The 20,235-nt window shown below is 40.5% G+C and overlaps 1 protein-coding gene across 3 annotated transcripts in view; it reads right to left on the bottom strand.

The window, feature by feature from the left end:
- Positions 1-2,573: 2,573 nt before the first annotated feature.
- RIC1 (RIC1 homolog, RAB6A GEF complex partner 1) overlaps positions 2,574-20,235 on the bottom strand; it is an 83,558-nt gene continuing 65,896 nt past the window's right edge. For all 3 annotated transcript variants that reach the window (XM_030567872.1, XM_030567873.1, XM_030567874.1), the window contains 10 exons: positions 18,807-18,945; positions 15,512-15,628; positions 13,690-14,418; positions 13,198-13,356; positions 12,946-13,082; positions 7,971-8,257; positions 6,892-7,086; positions 5,511-5,688; positions 5,180-5,368; positions 2,574-4,220 (listed from right to left, as the gene is read on the bottom strand). In XM_030567872.1, coding sequence (XP_030423732.1) covers positions 3,935-4,220; positions 5,180-5,368; positions 5,511-5,688; positions 6,892-7,086; positions 7,971-8,257; positions 12,946-13,082; positions 13,198-13,356; positions 13,690-14,418; positions 15,512-15,628; positions 18,807-18,945 — 2,416 coding nt within the window. In that variant the 3' untranslated portion in view covers positions 2,574-3,934. The remainder of the gene's footprint in view (positions 4,221-5,179; positions 5,369-5,510; positions 5,689-6,891; positions 7,087-7,970; positions 8,258-12,945; positions 13,083-13,197; positions 13,357-13,689; positions 14,419-15,511; positions 15,629-18,806; positions 18,946-20,235) is intronic.

The raw sequence follows: 20,235 nt of genomic DNA, 5'->3' as shown, positions 1-20,235 counted from the left end.
TTTTACCAGCAGTGTGGGTTTAGGGCTGTGGATGTGCCCAGTATGCCTTCATACCACCCCTCTTGAGGGTGCAGCATCCCCATCTGCATATAGAACATCTTGAAGAACCTCAGTTAGTCAGGTAAGTAACCATTGTGTGTGTGTGTACATGTGTATTCTCCTCTAGAACATTACTTTGCTGAGACAGGAACTTAAGACTCACAGATGGAGGCTGATACTTGTGAATGGAGATCTATGCTGGTGCTCAGCATTTCGAAAGTAGGCTAGAAACAACCCATGATGACCTGTTCTGATCTCCTGTGTAGCAGAGGCTCTAGGAGTCCCAGGCATGAATTAATTCCTGCTTCAATTTCAAAGCTTTGGTTTTCAGTGTGTGGTCCATGGATCCCTTGAGGTCCACACACTGTGTAATATTTCCAAAGGGGAGGCAAATGGAAAAAATGTTGAAAACCACTAGACTAGAGCATATCTTTTGATTACCATGGGTTGTGGTGGACTCTCTCTCACTGGAGAATTGTTCCTCATGGTTTAGGCTGAAGAGCTTTAGCTTCAGTTTAGCTCTTGGATTATATTTCTCTATCAAATTTGTGTTCACCATGTAGGTTTTAACTTGATCAGTCTAAGCACCTTGGAGTCTTATAATACACATTTTCAATAACTCTTGTAGCTCTTCTCTTCCAATTTATTATCCCCATTCCTGAATTGTGGGCACTGTTGCACCAGTGCTAATGAGGTAATATAAGTTTCCTACTCCTGCTTGTAGATCCAAAGATTGCATAAGATTTTTTGGCTACAGCAGTGTTCATGCTCACCAAACTCTTGAATCACTGCATCCCAAGATCATGCCCCTATTGTGAGAGTATGAGCTTACATTTGCTCTGTAAGCTAGCTCCAAACACTTGATATTTGTGACCCACTGTCAGGATTTACTAAATTATCAATGCCCCAAACTGTCAGTGATTGTTTTCTTCTAGTTCATTGATAAAATGTTATCAGTTCCTGTTGCAGCTGTGTTAGGCCCAGGATAAGGTAGATGAGAGGAAACCTTTACACAGAACTGTTCATTAGGTATCTAGTCTAGTTTCTTAAGCTTACAAGTCTAAATTCCAACAGATGACAATGGAATTTGACTGACTGCTTTAAGGCATGTGATGTAGGAGCCTAAATCTTACTTTCAAAAGCTATTACAGAAGCCTACACATACATTACAAGTTGAGCTGGCCAGCAAGTACCGAGGTCCAGAAGTGGGTCCTCCACTAATAGTATCTTGTAGAAGGAAGTATTAAATGCTATTTTAATTACATTAAGATTTAATTCATCATTTTGCCTTTCCCCAGCTAAATACAGCATTAACCAAGACTACTCTAAGCAAGTTAACTGTCCTATTAGTAGAAGCAATACTAAAAACTTATTTTAACACTCTTGGTTACAGGTAATTTGCTGTTTATTTCAGCAAATGCTAGGACATTGGTTAAGGAAAAAAACAACTGTATGCTCTATTCCAAAGAGAGTGGTGTACAGGTCGACTTAAGTGTTTAAGATGCTTTGCATCACTGCAGATGACTGTTGCAAGGCCATTTTTTCTATATCTGTTCGAACTACACATAAAACAGCAGTGCTGAAATGTAAAAAAGGTCAAAAACTTCAAGAGGCTTATGGCAGTGATTCTCAACAAGGGGTACCTCAACTCAAATAGATATTTGCCTACTTTTAAGTACTAGCAAAAAGTCAGTACAATGAGTTGTTTATACTACTATATGTATTTACACTGAAATATAAATTGAGGAGTAGCCACAGACACTGAAATTTAAGTACAGTATTTTATAATTGTATGGTAAATGAAAAAGTAAGCAATTTTTCAGTTAACTCAATGTCTGTCATACCCCCAACTTACCTCAGACTGCTGAATGGTTGAGTCACTGGCTTATAATTCGAATTTGTGCTGCAAATGTTCCTTCACCATAGCAGTAGCTGTCATTTTCCTATAGTAGGAAGAGTCATGCAAGCTCACTTCAGGTGGGGGCAGATCTACCTTGACTCCTGTAATAAATCTAACTTTTCCAGGAGTGATAGTCTGAACTTCTGTTCATACTTTTTCCAGTCCATTAGTGCAGCATTCAATTTACTGTGCACATATTGTAATTTGTGTACTACTTGCAGTTTATTTTTCACTTTAAGTGACAGTCAGACTTTTACTTGCAGCATTACCTGCTGACTGGCCATCTTAACTTGTAGAAAAAATTAATTTTGTGAACTGTATTCTTTTAACCCAGTAATAGATTTAAAAGTCAGTTCACTGAAAGCTTAATACCACTGTTTCATTGTTCAAATCCCCTAATTTGGATGGACTTCAGATAACTGACAGTAGTATGCTTTACTTACTAGGCAGGTATCTGTCCCCCAAAGCTATACTGCTGTAGATTGAAGTTAATCAAAACAGGATTTTAAGTTTTGCTGCATGTAAGACAAATTAAAGCAATCAAAGTTACACCTACAGCAGACTCCATTAACTCTTTAAAACATAAATAAGCAAGTGCAACCAGCCACTTATTTCACCCTTGTGAATATTCTTCACACTTAAGACAGGTCAGGTTTTATTTTCAGAATCTGAATAGGAGTAACAGCAGTGGGAGACTATCCTGTAACTACCACACTGTAAAAAAATCAATACAATGATGATATAAAAATAAGCTAGGGGGATTTTGTATAAAATAAGCAATGTTGCATTATTTTGTTCAGATTGCACAGTACAAACAAGCTAATATCTAAATTTTAATACTGTTACAGGTATTTAATATTACATATATTGGAGGACAGCAGCTAGGAAAATAAGCACCTCAAAGCAGCCATGACACTTCCGCAGCCAGCTTTTCAGAACAGTGTCTGAAAGTTAAAATAAAATCTTATATTTAATTACAGGTATACACATTATAAAATGTTCAAAAAAAGTAAGTATGCACTGCTTACATATTACTAAAGTTTAGTAACAGTACATAAGTGATTCTATTTACATAAAAAATCCATTCTTGTGAAAGGAATTTACACATGAAATAAATAAAAGTTCAGTAATCTTAAAATTAATTGTAAGTCAGAGTGGCCAAGTGTAAAAATTAAGCCACTTAAAATGTTACTCTAATGATAGGGCAGAGTAAAAGAGTGCCACATCCAGAAGGAAGTGCAACTCTGCTTTAATTTTACCAGTTAGTTGTAACCATGCAAAATACACAGGTACCTTCAAATATGGTACAACCTCAAGAGCATGAACAGCACACCCTTGAGAATATTTATACAAGAATATTCACAAAAACATACACTTTACAATTCTTAAAAAATATTTAGTGATATCAAATAGCATAATCTATTAAACACTTAGACCCAGCTGACTCAGGCCATAACTTTCTAACTAATCTTACAATTCATGTTTTTAAGTCTTACAGGAAAAACAGGCAAGGTGGGGATGATTATAAAATGGTGTAGTCATCTCTTGCTTTCTCTCATTATATAGGAGATATTCAGAAGGTTGTTCAAATTAGGTGACACACATGGCAAAGGGACCCATGAAATGGATGTTAAAATAAAAAACTGCACTGATGCCGTCCTTCTGCAATCAATATCCAGTACCAGAGAACAAGCTCAATTTAGAGAAGGACAGAGGAAGAACAAGTCTTATTCATAATAAAACCAAATCTTTTCACATAACTATTTCTCGGTTTCAATTGTAGATGTTTTAAAACTGTGTGAAAGGTTGAGCTGCTTATTTGAGGTCACCTTATATTCATCCATGGATTCGATATTCTCTATTTAATGCTTGTAGAAATCAAACATTAAAATCCAACCCAGGGAAGCACATCTGAAAGCTGGTTTGCTTCCTTACAATCCTGATAATTTGCACACTTATCTGCCAGCTGTGCTATCATTAATAACTAAAATCATGTTAAGATACAGTGCAGTCATAACTGCCTTCCTGGAGAGGATCCTCCTCTTCTGCCCCAGACATGTCCTCTTCATGTCGACTCACACTGCTACTTCCACTATCACTCTGAGGGCTAGTGCTATGGCAGGTCAAACTCCGGCTTTCCTCCGCCCTTGGGCTGGCTTGTTCAGTAACCTTACAAGGGTTCACTGGTTGAAAAGCTTCAGGCTGCACTTGCTCTTCTGATATCTCACTTAATTTCTGGAGCTGTGGCTTGATGACATTTAAAAATGGCTTATACCCAGGGCTAAAGAACAAAGAAGGAAGAGGTAACTATGCAGTGAACTAAAAATAGAAGTTCATTCACATTCTGCCCTCTAGGCTTCAGCACTAAACCATTACTGTAGACCAGGGGTCACCAACCTTTCAGCAGTGGTGTGCCAAGTCTTCATTTATTCACTCTAATTTAAGCTTTTGCATGCCAGTAATACATTCTAACTTTTTTAGAAAGTCTCTTTCTATAATACATAACTCAACTATTGTTGTATGTAAAGTAAATTAAGTTTCTTAAACATCTTAAAAACCTTATTTAAAATTAAATTAAAATACAGAGCTCCCGGACCCCAGGCAGTGTGAGCACCACTGAAAATCAGCTTATGTGCAGCCTTTGGCACATGTACCATAGGTTGCCCTGCTGTAGACCCACCTATTAGAGCTCTTGCATAAAGCACAGGGGGTCAAGCTGCTACTGTCAAACAGATACCATTGTTTCAGGGGACTATGCATTATAACAGACTGTTACAGAGCTGTCTTCCCTGTGGATTTCTGTAGGGAAGTCGCTAAGGAAAATTCTATTCTAAGTGACTAAACTCTTACTGAAGTCAATGTAAATGGAGACCCCAATAGCAGAACATTGTCAAAATACCAAATTATATATTGTAATAGGAGAGTCCATTTATTCAAAAGAATTTTAAAAACTTATAAAGTAATAGCAGAAAACATGGCACTGTGTTCTGTAATTAGTAAAAATGTAAAGTGATATACTTTCAATGCAACTAGAAACCTAAGTAATCAGTATATTGCAGTGGCACCAAAAAGCCTCAGACAGGATCAAGGCCCCATTATTGCAAGTCTTGTACAAACACACAGGAAGAGAGATTGGGGTTTATATTTATTAGCGTGAGATTTTTCACACAGCAACTTGAATTATGTACAAATTCTGTATTCAGCCATCCATCAAAACTAATCTGCTGCAATGACACTTACCAATCTGTGGAAGCCCATCTGTCTACAGCATGTAGCCCAGTCCTGATATTCTGCCATAGCTCTCCATCAGCATCAGAGGACTGCATGATGATAAAAACCTGGTTGATTATTGAAGATTCTTTGAGAATAAGGCCAATGATAATGCACCAGTCCAGACATCCTGCTTCCATGAAGATGTGTAGCAAATACCTATAAGAACAAAACAGTTCATGCAGTGCCATGCTTTTCCCCCTCCCAAGGACAGAATTAAAACAATGCTAGATCACACGCATGCTAAAAGCAAGAGTGAACATATTTTAGTCTCAATTCATCTTATGATGATGTAACTTACCGTAGTTGGACCTGTGACTTGTGTGGCCCTTTACTAGCCAATTCCAGAGAGATATGTTCCAGCTCTGACTGTGTTAAACTTAGAGTGGAGATGTTTTCATCCACCATGGTCCAGTCACCATCCACAATAGAACTTGTTTCTGTCAGGTCTGTTGCTGAACCAATGCTGCATTCATCACCTACCAAAATACATTCAACAGGATATGTAGAAAGCCATCTATTAATTTATCAGGTGTCAGTGTTCTCTTTTGCACTGCTTCCTCCAGAAACTGACTGGGCTCATTTAATAGTTAAACATTTACAAACCAACATAACTAGCTTTGGGATTCAGTAAAGGTGTTATTGGGTACTGAACAGCTAGTAGTTAGCCAGGAGCAATCTGAATGTAGGTATAGTGTCCTTCTAAGGATTTAAAGGTCTTGTTGGTGCATTGGATTAATATATACTTAAAGATAGACTTGCTTTTCTTCGCAAGCTGTTTTTTCAGTAGCAATTCTTGTTTGTACCAGGTAAAGACAGCCCTGCAGGATAAACTGGGTAGGAAGAGTAATATGTATGCAACAGGTCCCCCAGGCACTCATACAGATCATTTGAAAAAGAATGAAGTACTGTTGAGCTCTTGGACAGATGCAGAAATCTCCCAAACACTATTAGTAATCAAAATTACTACAGTGAACATCTTAATTGATCGTAAAACTAAAGTCAGTGGAAACAGGTTACAAGGCTGTTCTTAGCATGTCACATGACCAAGATTCATTGCCAAATTTGGTCTGCTGGTTGGATTATTAGCTTCCCTGAGCATGACATGATGGCTGATTCATGCCCCTAGTTAAAAGTTATTTCCAACAGTCCTATGTGCCTTTGATTCCTGTTCATTTAATACTGTCAGTTTTAGAGCATAAAGTGAGTGAAATGGTCATGAAGGATACAAATAAGTCTGAAGAGCAGGAGTGGATTGGGAAGTGTGAAACTGATTTAAAATTGACTAGTCTTTTTCCAAATGAAGCAAGATACAGAAAGGAAACAGTCAAATTTTGTTATTAAAATCATCAGTTTTAATAGTTTCAGGTGCTACCAACACAGGTAAGGACTTAAAAAAACATACATGAATTTTTACTTTCAATTCCTTTTAAATACAGCTGTCACTTGCCTGGTCGTAGTCTTCAATTTTGACTCAGCCACAAAGTTGTCAGTACACTTTTAAAATGTTTTTAGTATACTTTTCCACTGACTGAGCCAATCTTTTCTGCATTATGGTATCATCAGATAACAGGACAGCACCATACAGCAGTGATGTGCATTCATGAGAAAGGATGAATACCTAAATGCAATTTTCTGAGGGTGACGCAGAAAAGTGTGAGAGAGAATGAGAAATAACCTACCTTTATTTAATAAAGGAGAGAGGAATGCATCTTGCATGTGAGGTCCATGGGATGAAACTGTGTCCATTTCTCTCTGGGAGGAATTGATGGTGCTAAGCCAGCTGTGACTCTGAGGTGCACTTGAGACCCCCATGTCCATTTCCACATTTAAAAAGCTGTCTGCAGACTGGGACTTGAGCAGCTGCTCTCCAACAGCTAGAAATAAGGAGGCATTTATAAAAAACTGACCTACAATACAAGTAACCATTTTTTAATACATCTCCCAAACAACTTTTCACAGTTACATCCAAGTCAAAATTCAAGTAATTAAATTGCTTCACAAATGAACAAATGCAAGGGAATGCAGCTCTTATGACTACTGCAAGACCCTTTGATCAGCATCAGTGTACCTAGACACTGGCACACAGTGAAAGTGCCATCTAATATGTTGCTGGTATAGCTGAGCTACCACCTAAACTCACTTTTTTGCAGTTTTGAGACAAAGAAACTTAATTCTATAAGGTAGACTTGAAAGATGCTTTAAGACTGCAGTGAGATCCATGTGATAATCACAAAAAAATAATATATAGAAAGATGTAACATTGTAATACAGGTTTGAAAATTGCAGCACGTTCTCACAATTTTAACTCTTCCATCTCACTATCACATTGCTAGCACATTTCATCAGGTCACATGAAAAACAAGGTGTAATCTTTAAAAATCAGATAAAGCTGATCAAATGCCCATCTAAAACCACATAATGTACTGATTTTCGTCACTTTCTTTGGCTGAAATTATATAAAGTTGAGTCCAGACTGACCTGTAACAGATCTAGCTCTCTGATTTAATACAGCTAAAAATATAACTCCTGAGAGAAAACAGGAAATCTCAACAGAAGCTACAACAAAACTACTACGAAGACATGATGTCTATTCTAAACAGAACCCCTTCAAAACCATGCAAAGTAAGGAACTGTATAGGTGAAAAACCTCAACCTGTTCTTTGCTTGGCTGAATTGAGACATGAGAGATTCAAACTGACGGAGGCAGGACTGCAGGAAAGAAACCTAGTCCACCAAAATAATTCGGATGGTACAGCACCTGTCTTGTACTTTCCATTCTTGAAAGGTGAATTAACAGAGAAAGCTGGTATGACTGGAAATGGCCAGAGAAAATCCTTGTGTAGTCTCTTCAAGGCAATCACAAAATCCTCCACACGGGCAGCTCGGGCTCGCTCCTTACACAGCCAGCCAATCAGCTCAAAGCCTAGTTGCGCAGCAAAGCATCCAAGGTCTTTAAGCCGGATTTCCTCCAGCAAGCGTCGAGCATGACGCCAGAGCATCATATCAATGTACATGTTCTCAGCACAGTCACTGTCTTTACTCCACCTGTGGACCCACACAAGAGAAGACTGTAGCTTAAAAGTCACTTAAAGATCGGCTGTAGCACAGATATATGAAATTGCAAATGACGTTGAGTAACAATTTAATGGTGAAAACCACTTGCACATTGATAAAAGAGACTATGTATCTACCTGGGGTTCCTTTACCCAAGAGCCTCCACTATCACAATGAGCTATCAGACAATAGGAATGTGGTAGGTAGAAACTAGATAGGCAGGACCAGCTGCAGCGGCTTAAAGTCTTTGCAGTGAAGGCAGGGCTACATGTCACTAGGGAAGCAAGGAGCAGCCCCCCTTCCAATGTGGCCTTTCAGAGAAAGCAGACTCCAGAAGACTGTGGCACTAGCAGTTTCTCTCACAGACGAGCACTCCTGCCACACACTAAGCCCTCAGCTGGGGCTCTTCTCCGTCACCCCACTGAGCCCGAACCAGACTCCCACCCCACCCAGCTCCACACTCCCAGCACCCAAGCCCCCCACACTCCTTACTGAGCCCTAACCATCTTCACATGGACCCCCCCTGCAGAGTCTCATTGCCCCTGCACCTGGAACACACACCTCCGCCCCATAAGCCCCTCTGCATCCAGATGCCTCACAGAGCTTCCCACACTAAAACGACTATACACAAAATCCTCTTGTTCCACACCTGGATCCTGCTAGCCTGAGCCTGCCTGCCAATACCTGGTGTGCCTAGCAGAGCCCTGGAATGTTTCTGGGGCCAGGTGCAGCCTCACCTCCAAGTCCCTGTCCTTGGGTGGAGTACTATAGGGTAAGCTCCCATCTCAATGCAGCCTGTGACCTGTGCTCCCCACTGCCCTGCTGGAGCCTCCACATTTATTGACAAATTAAAATGTGCAGAATTTTTAGGCTCAGAATTCCCTCAGGAGTAGCAGTGTCACTGTGCTGTGGCACCAGGCATCAATTCAGGACAACTAACTTTCAGCAAATGACTCTTCAGGAGATGGATATGCATGAAAAATGGTAGTCTTGCTAGTTTTGTGAGAGGTGAGCTTTTCCCTGTGTCAATGTTTCATACAGGTACTGACTGTCTAACATGAACTTTAAATACCGATCCAGGAAGTGGACTTTGTGCTGGTGGTGGAATAGTAGCAATCTTCAAACAGGAGAGGCCTGTGAAGTCCAAGAACCCACTGAAGAAAAACAGTAAATGTGCTTCATATTACCGTCAAAGCACAGATATCTACCCTGTTTCTTCCTACACTAAGCACCATATCTGAGTGGGAGGGGGACGCTGCCTTTAAAAAGGACACGTACAGTATTCTGGAACACAAATGTCTTGCTGGATCAGACCAGGGTCCATCTAGTCCAGTACTTGGTCTTTAACAATGGCCAATACCAGCTCCTTTACAGAAAGGAAGGAAAAAGAAGGGAAAATAGGATAGCCTGCTCCCAATGTTCGTCCTAACTTCCAATAGTTAGAGATCTGAGTAAACTCTGAAGCTTAATGTTTTTATCCCTTTATGGGGTTGAAAAAGGTTGAACACTATGTAATTTTCAAAATAAAAATACCACAAGAAAAATAATCATCACAACTGATACTTAGGAGAAACATTTAGATAGAATTAATAATTCTCATATGAGTAGTCCAGCAAAACCTACATCTGACAGATCAACACCAGATTCAGAGAAAGCTGGTCCATTCCACATAAGAAGTGTTTCGCACTCCTTGAGGAAGATTGATTTTCTTCAAGTAGGAGGCCTGGTCTACACTGTGCGGGGGATTGATTTTCTTCAAGTTGGAGGCCTGGTCTACACTGGGGAGAGATTGATCTAAGTTACACAACTTCAGTTACGTGAACAACGTAGCTGAAGTCGATGTACTTAGACCTACTCACCGCAGTGTCTTCACTGTGGTGAGTTAACTGCTGCCGCTCCCCCGTCGACTCTGCCTGTGCCTCTCGCAGTGGTGGAGTACAGGAGTCGACAGGAGAAAGCTCGGGGGTTGATTTATCATGTATAGACTATACACGATAAATCAACCCCCACTGGATCGATCGCTCCCCACTGATCCGGTGAGTAGTGTAGAAATACCTGGAGTCTTTTACAAGAATCTTTGATCTGGCAGCTTAGGGAAAAAAAGATGTTTCCCTGGACAGAATCCTCCCAACATGAAGATGGACAACTGCACACTGTGAAAAATTCCACCTGCTCAGAAGCACAAAGATTTAGGAAATCATTGCTTATGGCTAAAAATTCCATAGGGAATTTCTGTGCTTGGGCTTGTAGGAACTCTTAATACCAAAGTCATAAATTAACAACTTTGATCCAACTATTAGAAATATCTTAATTTTAAATGGTACAAAAAAGGAAAAGTTTTAAAATAGCTTAAGATTGGAGAAAATTCTCCTAAGAACATAACTGAACTCAGCTTGTAGGACATCAATCTGACTTCACTGTAACTAAAACTGATTTGAACTGTATGCATGCTTTCACCTGTAATTGCCAGAATTAGTGTGTAGTGCTAAGCTCACTTAACTTGCCTTATCTGTTGTATTGCTTAAAAGGACTAAACTTGAAACCTTTAGTTTGATGAGTATAACTAAATTTCAGCATTCGCATAGCACTTTTGTAGCTGGCATTGCAAGATATTTACGTGCCAGACATGCTAAACTTCCATATGCCCCTTCATGCTTCGGCCACCATTCCAGAGGACATATTTTTTTAATGAGTGTCATCAGCATGGAAATAACGCATTAATTAAATTCGTGACTGAACTCCTTGGGGGAGAATTGCATGTGTCTGGCTCAGTTTTACCTGCATTCTGCCATATATTTCATGTTATAGCAGTTTCAGATGATGATTCAGCACGTGTTCATTTTAAGAACACTTTTGCTGCCGATTTGACAAAACGCAAAGAAGATATCAATGTGAGATTTCTAAAGATAGTTACAGAACTGGACACGAGGTTTATGAATTTGAAGTGCCTTTCAAAATCTGGGATGGACAAGGTGTGGAGCATGCTTGGAGAAGTCTTAAAAGAGCAACACTCCGATGCAGAAACTAAAGCAACTTACTTCATTAAGTTTATACTTAGTTATTTGATATTCTGTCTCAGTTTAGGTGTTGAATTATGTTAAAAATGCTTAGTTACTAGTTAATATTGATGCTGTTAGTATTTTAAAGTGAACACCATTGTGGTTAATGCTCAGAGGTTTTTTAATTTTACACTCAGCTTTATAACTAGTCCACTCAATATAGTTAACCAACCATATTTTAATTTACTTTATATTTCAGAATTTCATGTTTTGTTTAGAGGTTGCTTTAAGAGTTGCTACATTGCATCATTCATTTTATTTACTTGTTTATGTGGTTTATATTATTTGCATGATTTGTTTATTGGTTTTGTTATCATTTTTAATTACTTAAAACACTCTATTTCAAAGAAAAGTTAACTGTTTATTTTGGGGGCAGCAATATATAAAAGAATCCATGTTAAGTTTTGCAGTGATGCACTCCCAGTGCAGTCTCATTAATAACCATAATCAGTAAGTCCAGCTTTTGATTTGGTTTTCCTGAACTAGTCATGTGAGAAGCAATTAAATAATAATTCCATCTAATTAATTGTTTCCGCAAAGTATTCATTTTGCTAATTGCTTGTTTCTTTTGGTAATTTTACTGGCATCCAACCTCTACCACACCAGGCCTTCAAAAGCTTTTGTTTCTTAATTTTATAATATTTACTATAACAACTCTGGATATTCCTGCTATCCATGTAAATGTCTGTTATTACACCTGCTAAGTTCTTGACTGCAGTACTATCTTGTAGCATTTTATTTGAGTAAAAGATCAAACACTGTGGTCAGAAGGGTCATTTTCCTCAAAATGATTTTAAAAATACAATATTGGACAGTAACTTCTTATGAACAATTCTGGTTTGTGCTCCCTGCATTTTATCATTTACCATTCTAAGCAGAACAAAGAAGCACCGATGAAGTGGGTTTCAGCCCACGAAAGCTTATGCCCAAATAAATTTGTTAGTCTCTAAGGTGCCACAACTACTCCTGTCCTTTTTAATATCAAAGTTACAGCTCGTGCACATAAAAAGTTATGATAGATGAAAATCGAAGTAGCCAATATCTGCAGTAAAAGCAAAGAGAAATATTTCTTCTGTGGTATTCGGTGAGATGCTCTATTACAGTTAATGGACATGTGAGCGTTCACTGTATTCTGCTCCGAAAGAACTTCCAGGGGTTTGTGGAATCTCACAGCACACAGACCACCACCACCAAAGTTGCCGTCAGGGCCAAATTAAGACAATCTAGGGTCCTGGGCACCCCCCACATAACATCCTCCACCCCACCCATGCTGTGGCCCAGACCCTTTCAGGACTAACAACAGGTTTCACATTTAAGATGAATGGCCCAGCTCACACATTTCAGAGGTACCGTTTCAGGCAGGCATCAGTTATACTTGGTTCACATTTTTCAACTTGTCTTTGCATCCATGAGAGCTAGAAACAATTTTTTTTAAAATGGAAACTGAAATCCTTATCTCACATGACTCCAGGTGTCATGAGTGCCCATGCCTTAATATAGCCCCATTGTAAAATTTGTTACAATGTAAATAGTTTCGATGAGTGGGGCAGGGACTATGCTCTGTACAGTAGCCCAGCACAGTAGGAATCAATCATGAATTGTACTGTGATATAATGTTACCTTTTCCCAGATGGACCAGAAGGCATACTCAGTGTTTTCTGTAGATTAAATTTGTTAGCAGGAAGATTCTCTGCTGATTGGGATAAACTAATGCTGCGATGTCTGAAGAACTCAAAGCCACCAGTTGAGCTGGGTTCCTACAACAAAGAAGCATATGACCAACAAAAATAAAAACATGTTACATCCTGGTATACATGAGATTCATTAATGTTTAGTGACTGATGTACGAGATTTATGATTTTCTTTACAAACCTGAGTTGTGGGTGTAGGTGGCGGAGTCTCTGATTCACCAGAACCAATGGCTTTAAGAAATCTGATCATGTGACGACAAAGGTCCCACTTCCCCTGCTCCAGGGCAGTGTTGAACAGAAGAGTGGCATGCTGCCTACTAACTGCTGGAACCTCCATGTTCTACAAGTAACAATGTACAATATAAAAATAAATTTGCTTCTGAAACCCAGCAATACTTTTGGAAAAAGTCAAGCTTCCGCCCCAGCAGTATGCTCAAAAATGAGAGTTGTAGGTAAAGGCACATTTCACAGTTTTCTATTTTGTTAAGTGCCATTTTAGGAACCTATTCATATTTAATTTGATCTCTAAACAGATATAATTGAGGTGAGTTGTCCACCAAAAAAGTGTTTTTTTTAAAGTTATGCTAAACATGCAATAAATCATTTAAATTAAAAAAATATGGGGACTAATTGGTCACTTCTTTTTTGTAATCAAGTAGCAGGCTACTATTACCTGTAGGATAATAAGGTAAGAGGCAGCTGTGTCTAAGTCCTGGGCCATTAAGCACTCCTCAAATAAGTCTTTTGGGTTTCCAACAGCAGCAAACAGGTAATTCCACAGGGCATATTCCGTCTTCCTAGCACAATGAACAACTGTCTGCAGGAAAAGGGGGAACTCTGTAATGAACTTAGCCACAGTGGGAAGCAGAGGGTCGGGAATGGGCTCCCGCGAGGTAGCTTCTTCTTCCAGCACTTCATGAAGCATCAGTTCTAGCACATGAGGAAAGTAAGGTAATGTGGCACAGGAGTGGGCCAAAAGCAAGGCTTGCTCTCCTAGGTTCCTCACCAAAAGCTGGCGCAAAATGTGATGGAGGTAGATCTGAGAGGTCCTCTCAACAATACAGAAAGGAAAGAGGACCTCCAAATGTTGTCTAGCACTGCTGTGAGTGTATAAACAGTCGTAGAGTACAGTGTCATTGACAGCACCAAGAACCAAGGCATCTTCAAACAGAACAGCCAATGGGTATATGTTGATGTGGAAAGGCAGCATGATCCGTCTTGACAAAAAGGAATGTGGTTTGCGGTGATCCCTGGGAAACAAAGGAAGCCAGACTTTCATACCTGACCCACCACAGCTGAGCCAGAGTGCCTCCAGTAAGTGGCGCTTTTGTTTGTTTGCCCTGCAGGTAGTCCAAACATTTTCAACCGACTGGGCTAGCACAACTGGAGCACAAAAAGGCAGCTGGGGAAAAGAAAAGAAAAGGATCTTAATACCCTTTTAATTTATGCCTCATCTCACTAGTATCCTTCCTTCGGCTGAAAGGGGTGTCAGCACATTTCACTTCCATTTAATAGATTTGTCGGTGAGGGGAGTATATGACAGAAATTCACTATTGTAGAGAATTATGTATTAGGCAGTTCTAAAACTCTAGTCAGTGCAAGTACTCAAGAAAGCAATTCAACCTGTGTTTCCAGCCCCGCAAACCTAAAGCTGGCAAAGTACTGTATACCACAGATATTTATCAAATGCTGCCCTCAGCCATTTTAAAGCTTTTTCACAAATACAGCTTATTGTCACCATGGCGTAGTTACTTTTCTACAAGTGAGGACTGATAAGAAGTGCAATTCCTACGCAACTTAGCCTAGCTGCATTCTGGGCACTCAGAAAAGGCTCCAGTATTAACCCGCCAAGAGGGATCTCTCATTCCTCACCTACCAGCTGGTTACTGTAATAATGTTTGCAAGCATTCACTTGAATCCAACCATGCTCACCCCTCTCTCTGCAATTTCTGAAGACTCACACAAAGATCATTAATATGAATGATTGTGAAATTGTTGCTCTTCATATGACTCTACACATTGTCAGAAGAACAAGGACAGTCAGTCATACATTAACATTTGTTCTCTCTTAAGAAGTTGGTCAAAAATGCCAGTATGCGCCTGAAGGGGACGACAAACCACAAGTATTCAAGGTGAACAGTTTAGGAATAGCCCACAGGTCGAAAATTGTTTGCCCAAGCTTCGTACAGCACCTATCACAGTGGGATCCTGATCCATGATTGGGACCCCTATGTTACAGCAATACAAGGAGCAAATAATCTGACTGTCAAAGATACTTGCAAAAGTAAAAACTGGTTTGTGAATGATTCGTGAACAGAAAAGAGGGCTGCATTTGTCAGGTACTTTATTCACAACAAATAATTCAACCAGTTTTAGCACAGGCATTGAAGTGTAGCTACACACTTGTTTCTAGGCCGAGATCAATCACCTTCACAACTTGCTGAGTCCTCAGAACCTTTGAAAACTCTTCTGTAATCCCAAATATGTTTACTTACAAGTTTCCTTTGGTTAGGACTGCTGTCCTTCTCTCGTATTTGGGGGCCAGACCGATCCCTTTGTACCATGATGAGTTGTCCTGCTAAGTTTAACATAATGCTTTCTGCCTCACAGGCCTGTGGGGGGGAAAAGGGTAAATTACTAATCTCTAAACTTTTCTGAATCCATCATTTTTGCTTTGATAAGTACAGTATAGTCTCTGCATAAACTCATAGCCAAACTCAAATTTAGAACACTGGCATTCCCACTGAGCACATCCTTTATAGGAGGCTTGTAAATACTAGCTTATGAACTCTGGATACAATTCTTTCTACCTATCTTCCAAACCAACGTGCAAATAAAGGAGGACAGATGCAAATACTCAAAGCTTTGATCTGTTTCTTAGGGAGGGACCTACCCTGTATGCTCCTTAAAAGCTTTGCTTGCCTAGGAGTAAAGCATATAAACTGAGGACATGTTGGAGGGAAGTGTTGGCCTTTCCCTGCTCTTCATTTTAATCAAACAGTTTAATTGTAAGCAGAGGTTTCAGTGTGCAACTTTCCTCAAAAAGGCTCTAAGGGTATGTCTACATTAAATTTAACACTTGCAGTTGGCCTACATCAGCTGACTTGGGCTTGCAGGGCTTGGGCTGTGCTACTGTAAAACAGTGGTGCAGACATTTGGCCTCAGGCTAGAGCCTGGGCTCTGGGAACTCTCCCTCATCATGGGGTCCCAGAGCTCAGGCTTCAGCACTAGCCCAAACAAACATCTACACTGCAATCTTACAGCCCAATAGCCTAGCCTGAGCCACACAAGCCCAAGTCAGCTGATGAGGGCCAGCCAGAGGTGTGTAATTGCAGTTCAGACATACTCTGAAACTGCATTGCATATTGCCATGGTTTTTTAAATGGTGTTTAACAGGAACAGCTCTTTTACCAGAGCTAGTATGTAATGCACTCCCACAGATCTCTACTCAAATCTCAGTTCAAGGGTTGACTTGAGGCTGGTTACTGTATCAACCTCAGCTGTGGCTAAATAAGCTCCTAGCAGCTCACTGCCAGTTCACCTAGGGAACAACAGCCCACAAGGACAGCCATTTTCAACACTTAACTTTTGAAAAAGAGAACAGAATGCTGTGGTTGTAGAGTACTTCATATTCCAAAAAGGAAAAAAACAAAAAACGTAAATTATATGTACACAATGTTAGTTCCTTTATTTTACCCAGATACATACACCCCAATCATCTAAGTGTCCTTTGTGCCCCTTGCTTTTAAATCTGCTTATTTTAGTTAGCATTGCTGCAGGTCTGTGCAAGTGCCATGTGGTGGAATTGGTTACGCCAGGGTCAAGCCTTCCTAATACACAGAAGCATGCCCCTTAAAAAGAGCCAATTTAGCATAGGAAGCAATCAGAAGAAACAAGCAGGGCTTGAGCACCTATGGAAGGAAACATTTAAATAGTTCTACTGTAAAAGTGACTGTAAAAATGCCATCTTGTTCAACAGAACTGCTCCCTGTGTCTAGTCGTAGTTTTGCCTCAACTTTAATTGTCAAGTAAGCTTCTTCTACTTCTGTTCTGTTGGCACTGCAGAGTCAACACTGCTACAGGAATGGAAGATGGATTCCATTTTGGCTCAGGCATCATCAATAGAACCATTAATCAAGATTGATCATAGGGACTTTACTGTTAATGCTAGGGCCAAAAAGAACCCAGCTTAACTTTTATATTTAAGGTTGACTCACAGAGATTACAATTAGAGTAAACATCTTCTTTCTTGTAAACTCAACAAATTTGGTATGGAATTTCTTGACAGAAAAGCAATCAGAGAACCCAACCTGTAGTATAAATTTTTCCCTCCCAAATAGAAGTGCACTTAAAAACCTTAAACGTTTAATACTACACGGATATTTGGATCTCTGAAAAATGTGTATTTTGTTTTACATTTAAATCAACTGCCTGACAGCTTACATACTATCATGTGTATAAAGCCCACATCCAGTTTTTCGTATCAGACTAAAAGGACCTGAATAGTAGATTCTCAGCATCTGAGATAGAAGACAATGAATTTGATCCTTTGCTTATAAGCATTTTCCTGCAGCTAGCTAAGAATGGCAAGACTGTGTCCTAGAGTTCATGATGATTTAGAGTCTGCAATACAGCTTCAGCATTGCACAGGAAGAACAGAATGGAAGAGGCATCTCAGAATGAAGCAGGAAGTGAACCAATGAATGCTCCAACCCCCCATCCACTGGATTAGTTACACTTCTCACAGGCAATTCATCTCCCTTAAATAACCCAATAGATAATAGTCTTCAGAAAGGAAGGATAGTCCAGAGTTAAGGGCACTAGTTGTCTAATTCCCTGCTCCACCACAGAATTCTTGTGCAGCCTTGCACAAGACAGATACTATGTGACTCTGGGTATATGTACACTACAGCTGAGAGCATGCCTCCCAGCCCAAGCAGACAGACTCACTAGTTCAAGGAGCGCTAGCATGCTAAAAATACCAATGTGGATGCTGTGTCATGGGCTAGTCACCCAAGTACAAGCCCACCTGATCCTCCGGGTCCCTACTCTGGTGGCAAGCCCATGCTGCAACATCCACATTGCTATATTTAGGGCGCTAGCTTAAGCGGAGCTAGTGTGTCCATCTACTTGGGTTGGGAGGCATGCTCCCAACTGCAGTGTAGACATACCTTCTGTGCATGCGTTTCCCATCTGTATAATGGGAATAGCAGCTTCCCTACCTCACAGGGGTGTTGTGAGGATAAGTACATAAAAAAATTGAGAGACTATACTATAACAGTGCAATAAGTACCTAAGATAGAAAAGTTGGTCTAGGCCCCAATGCTACGTATACAAATATTGCCCCTTTCCCAGGAATCAGCTGCTCCTTTAGATGGATTCACTGCCTAATTGACTTTGGGGGGTAATACCAAAAAGATGCACCTTATGTGTGTCCAGGGGTCCTACATTATAGAAAAAAGAGTTCTATGCATGTTCTAGAACAGCTTGGAATTGTATGGGCATTGATCCAGAAGATGTATATTTCATACCTACATTATTTAAATAGTTAAACGTACCCAGGTCTTTTGTTTGCTTGCTTGTTTTTGTTTTGATTCTTTTGGGCTTTGGCTCTCATGCTAAACAATAGAAGCATTTTATAAATATTTGAAAAGTATCTTCAAAAGAACTCTATTGCTACTGTCTGATATCACCCAGGCAGAACTCTTAAGACTAAAACTACCAACTCCAAGGACTGTCAGTTATTTTTTTATTAAACTTCAACCACTCAAACACTGGATAGACTCATACCTGCTGTGGCATTTTCAAGGTGATGCCAGTCTCTGTTCTCACCGATGTCAGAGTTACAGAAACAACAAGGAAAGGATGAGGAATGTAACGAGACATGGATACCTCCTGAAGAACCTGAATACTGGCAGTAGGGTTAGGACTGTAAGAGGGGGAAAAAAACAGTTGCTAAACATTTCTCCTCTAAGATAGTTTCTAAATGCTTAATGATGGAAAATACTAATTTAACCATAGGAGGCAGAGCTCTTTCAAGAAACCAGAACAATTTCCCCTTAAACTGAAAAACTGTACCTAGGCCACTCTTCTGAACTGGATAAAGTTTTATTTAATAAACCCATTAGCCTGATTTGTTCCATCTTGATAATTTATGGGAACACAGGAAGAAAGAGCAAAGTGCTCAATGTACCTCTCAATGGTGGTGATGTCAATCCAGGTTTCTCTGAACAAGGCACTGGAACTATTCTCCTCCAAGTTAGATAACAGCCATCTCCCTCCCTACTGATGAAGATTTCCTCTCTTTGATTTCAATGCAGGCTACAATGTTGTGGACAACTCCATCCATCTACTGCAATAAATTATAAACCCTCCTTTGTTCTGGTTCTAATCCTCCCCATTAAGTGGTGCTGACTTCTGTGCTAGATCCTCCCCTACATTAAGAGACTCCTCCTACATGGAGTCTAAAGGTTTACTTTTCACAGCCCTTTGCTTTTTTACCTTGCTCCTCCTTTTCAGTCATCCTTCCTCTCCCTTTAAGTTTAATTTCCATTTTTATGGTGATGATTCTCAAGTCCACACATTTCAGTGCCTTTGATGACTCCTATCCACATTGATAAGATATGAGGCATTACACCACTACCCTGATATAATGTGACCCGATATAACATGGGTTCGCAAACAAGGCCGTAAAGCTCTGACAAGCTGCTCTGAGCAGTGTGTTAAGGGTGCCCGGCTGGGCCAGGCCAGGACCAAGGGGTTGATAGGGGGAGAGGGTCTTGGGGGCGGTCAGGGGCTTCCCCCCTCAATGTCTGGGGGCAAGAGCTATGAGAGGGCACTTTTGGGGGCCGAGCAGCCCACTCTGCTTCCCTCTCCCCGACCCGAGCCATGTTGCTTGGGAGAGGAGGTTTGGGGGAAGGGACCCCCCGCACTTACCAGCAGCAGCGGAAGCGGAGCAGCCCAGCCCCAGCCCACTCCACTCCACTCCACCAGCTCTCAGCCACAGCACTCCACTTCCCGCCACAGCTGAGTACAGGGGCTGTCCTTTCCCCAGCCTCCCCGCACTCACCTGCAGCAGGAAGTGGAGCGCTGCGGCTGGGAGCTGGCAGAGTGGAGTGGGCTGGGCTGCTCTGCTTCCCACCGCTGCTGGTGAATGCCCGGGGGGGGAGGGGAGGGAGGGTGGATAGGGGTCGGAGCAGTCAGGGGACGGGGGGGTTGT

This window comes from Gopherus evgoodei, chromosome 6, assembly GCF_007399415.2.
Source record: "Gopherus evgoodei ecotype Sinaloan lineage chromosome 6, rGopEvg1_v1.p, whole genome shotgun sequence".
NCBI lineage: Eukaryota > Metazoa > Chordata > Testudines > Testudinidae > Gopherus > Gopherus evgoodei.
This window is presented reverse-complemented; position numbering and strand designations above follow the sequence as displayed.